The sequence below is a fragment of the Cynara cardunculus genome (assembly GCF_001531365.2).
Source record: "Cynara cardunculus var. scolymus isolate 2C chromosome LG 16, CcrdV1, whole genome shotgun sequence".
Taxonomy (NCBI): Eukaryota; Viridiplantae; Streptophyta; class Magnoliopsida; order Asterales; family Asteraceae; genus Cynara; species Cynara cardunculus.
Window position 1 is genome coordinate 9,279,959 of NC_037543.1, and position 3,901 is coordinate 9,283,859.

The 3,901-nt window shown below is 31.4% G+C and overlaps 1 protein-coding gene across 1 annotated transcript in view; it reads left to right on the forward strand.

Moving 5' to 3' along the window:
- Nucleotides 1–2,746, forward strand: part of LOC112529874 (pectin acetylesterase 8-like) — a 6,641-nt gene extending 3,895 nt beyond the window's left edge. Inside the window, exons 5-12 of the mRNA XM_025141297.1 lie at nt 631–717; nt 825–949; nt 1,240–1,300; nt 1,477–1,530; nt 1,687–1,764; nt 1,841–1,946; nt 2,172–2,317; nt 2,657–2,746. Coding sequence (XP_024997065.1) covers nt 631–717; nt 825–949; nt 1,240–1,300; nt 1,477–1,530; nt 1,687–1,764; nt 1,841–1,946; nt 2,172–2,317; nt 2,657–2,746 — 747 coding nt within the window. The remainder of the gene's footprint in view (nt 1–630; nt 718–824; nt 950–1,239; nt 1,301–1,476; nt 1,531–1,686; nt 1,765–1,840; nt 1,947–2,171; nt 2,318–2,656) is intronic.
- The last annotated feature ends 1,155 nt before the right edge of the window (nt 2,747–3,901 follow it).

The window sequence follows — 3,901 nt, forward strand, 5'->3', positions numbered from 1 at the left end:
TCAAGCAATTATATTTTAAAATAATTAATAAATATATAATAATTCATAATATAATTTATTAATAATTTAAATAAGAAACCAAAAAAGGAATGAAATAATAAAGTAAAAAAGGAATTAAATTAATAATTTAAATAGGAAAAAAAATAAAAGATAAAAACAACAAAAAGAAAAAAAAAACTAAAACAAAATAATAGGGATAGGCCTAGGGGTGTCAATGGTACATCTTAGGGGTGTCATTAGCCTTCTCCAAAAATAAATGATCATATCTAAAGGCATTGTAATAAGTTTATAGGACGTTTTTAAGCGTCTTAATAAGTTATAAAAACAAGTGTCATATAAAAAGATGGTTTTATATAACACCTTTTCAAAAATGTCCTAAAAAACTTTTTATAACACCTTAAGATAAAACCATGGCGTACAAAGCACTTTCCTCATTTTTCACTTATATCCACATTTTAACCTAATTAACTGAAGCAGATGCATGATTTTTTTTTGTGTCCTATAAATTGGGTCTTAAAAAACAAGTCTATTAAGACGTTTATATATTGATGATGTAATATATACATAATTTTATTATAGTGATTTTATGAAATGATGTAATTAAATTGATTTGTTGCCCTTCTTATGTAGGCCACTAGCCTTTACTTTAGAGGTGCAAGGATCTTCAATGTTATAGTTGAGGAGCTCATGAACATAGGAATGAAGGATGCACAAAATGTACCAACCTTTTCTCTTTTTAATCTGAAAAAATTATTTAAATACTGATTATCTTATCAATAAAACTGAATATATATATATATATATATATATATTGAAATTAATAGGTCTTTCTATCGGGGTGTTCTGCTGGTGGGTTGGCTTCAATACTACATTGTGACAAGTTCCGAGGACTTTTCCCTACAAGTACTAGAGTAAAATGCATTGCTGATGCCGGTTATTTTCCTCACATGTAAGTCAATCATCTTTTTCTTCCTCAATACAAACATTTATAAATAGAATTGTTTTTAATTCAAACCGACAAATCAAATTTGAAGTAAATGTCATGATTCAAGACTCTCCCTCACATGCATAACACGACGTATAGTGTATGAAGGTAATTAAATTAGTCATTCACGATAAATTTGATTGCTTTGTTGTATTACATGAACAAGATTGCTCATTATATTCTAATGCAAATGCCAGTAACAATATTCAGTGAACAATAACCTAATATATATAATCCAAATTACATTTCCACAGGAAAGACCTATCTGGACAGTACAGTTTTGAAACATTTTACGACCAACTCGTCACATTACATGTACTATCTCTCTCTCTCTCTCCCCCCCCCCTCTTATACTCTTTGAGGTAGAGTTCCGTTTTATATACATCTTACCTTCACAGACCCCAACTCCTCCCAGTGAAGATATATTGGGTTTGTTTTGTTTATAGTTTACTTTATATCATATACAAAGTGTTAACTTGTTATTTTTACAGGGATCAGCAAAATATTTACCGTCCGAATGTACTTCAAATATGGCACCTGGTTTAGTAAGCCCCCTTATTCTTTTATATGGTTTAGTCCGTTTTTCTGAATAAGATATATTGAGCCCATTTGGTATGGGTTTTTTTTGGTGTTATCACTTTCCTTATCATAGTTTTGATTCATAATGATGCTAATTCTTTGGAATTTGATTGGCATTGCAGTGCTTCTACCCACAATTCGTTGTGCCTTATATCAAGACACCTATCTTCGTACTAAACTCGGCTTATGATACATGGCAGGTCAACTTTCAAGACTTTAATTCATAATACATTGTTTCTTATCGGTTTTCTCTAAGTTTTGATAATTTTGATTAAGATATCCTACATTTTTGCCCCCAATGAATCTGATCCTCATGGCGAATTCACCAAGTGTAAGACGGATTTGAACCAATGCTCCACTGTTCAACTCCAAAGGCTCCAAGGTTATCCCTACAATTCCTTTCACTGTAACAAGATTGGGTTTATTGGATGCTTAAAATGTCGAAGTCTTCTAAGGACTTACGTTTATAAGACCAAACAATAAAACGTCCAATCTAAAAGTGTTGCAATAGGATCATTGAACGGTCCTTTTGACGTTTTAACAAATTCGTTTAGCACATTTTAAAAAATGTATGTCTAAAATTTAACAAGCGTCCTTTATGCTCCAGATTTTAGGGCAGAATTTTTGGATTCAATTTCAGTCGTTGGCAAAAGTTCATCCAATGGAATGTTTATTAACACTTGCTTCGCTCACTGCCAATCTGAATCTCAACAAGCATGGTCTGGAAATGATGCTTCAAAATTGGACAACAAGGTAAAGTGTTTCGGTTAAGAATCACCTGTTCAAAATCAGGGAAATTTTGGAAGAAATTATTATTTAACCAAATGTTTAATTTTTTGTGCCCTTCACTTTGAATAAATATCTCGTGTTCCATCTATTGTCCTTTTCTTATCCACCAATCTCGTGAAGACACGCCATCATTTTATCAAGTAGAAAGAATAAAAAGATGAATTAAATATAATAATGATTTTTTTTACATGATTTATGGGACATGTAGAGGATATGAGATATGGGGACGTTGAGATTTTTGGCTATATATCTGAAGAAACTAATATTTGTCATTTTTTATCTTATAACGAGATGTTCTTACAGACCATTGCAGAGGGAGTTGGTGACTGGTTTTTCGACAAAAGTGAGTTTCGAAAGATAGATAATGAGCATATATTGCCACATTATTGTTAGCTTTCGTTCCATCATCTCAAGTTACATACAAATATACGATGATGTTAAAGGCACCATCGCTATTACTTGATGAAATATATTGTCATGAGAAGAAACAATAAGCAATAACTTTATAAACTTTAAATAAACTTGGCACAAAATTTACGACATTTCCTCCTTCTGAAGAACAGGCGCGAACCTTTCACAAAAAACGCCTCACACAGATATCAAACTTAGGTTTTTAACATAAAGTGTGCTAAACCCTGGCTTGATTTGCTAATAAGACATCCTTGATTGTGTTATAAAAAGCACTCAACAAAATACTCATTGATTAATAAAAATACAACATTTGCCTTGATACCTAAATAATGAACATGTTTAACTGATCATGAAGAACAAAAATACCTCTTAAAAACGATTTTATTAAAACAATAATTGTATATTATTTAAAATAAATATATGTTTTGAATCCTTCCTTCCATTATTGTCTTTGTCATCATATTGGCTTGTGGAATTTTAGTTGGCAAAACGAACCATGTTCTTGTGAAACCTAACTCATAATCGTCGGTTCACGCCATAAAATAGATTAAGAGTAAACTACGAATTGGATTTGGTCTATGTGGTTTGTCAGTTAGAACAATTTTTGTTAAAGTTTTGAAATTAGAAGATGGTCCTTGTCATTTGCAAAAACGCGTCTGGATTTGGTCTCTCCCTCTAACAGACGTTACAAAAAAATCTGTTAAATGAGGAGTATTTTATAACACCTCTAAATAGAAGTAAATTAAACCATAAAAAATATAAATGGACAAATGCATAAATATATAATTTACCCACAAAGGGGACAATAAAAGCGTTTACATCACAAAGAATGGATGATAGCTAACTACTACTAATCGGGTGTCACTACGATCACCCAAAGAATTAAAAAATCTAAATATATGCATGTATCTTTAAAACCAATTAACCATTTCAAATGCAAGAGTTTAAGGATTAGAGAGTTGGAATTCATCTTGCGAGGACATAGGAAACCCTATTTACCATTGATAGTAACATAATACAAAAGTATGCCACATATCTATGTTCTATAAGCATCACCATGGGTCAATGGCCATTAAGCTCAACCACCCACGATCTATAGCTTAATGAGTTATCAAGTTCAACCACCCATGATCTATA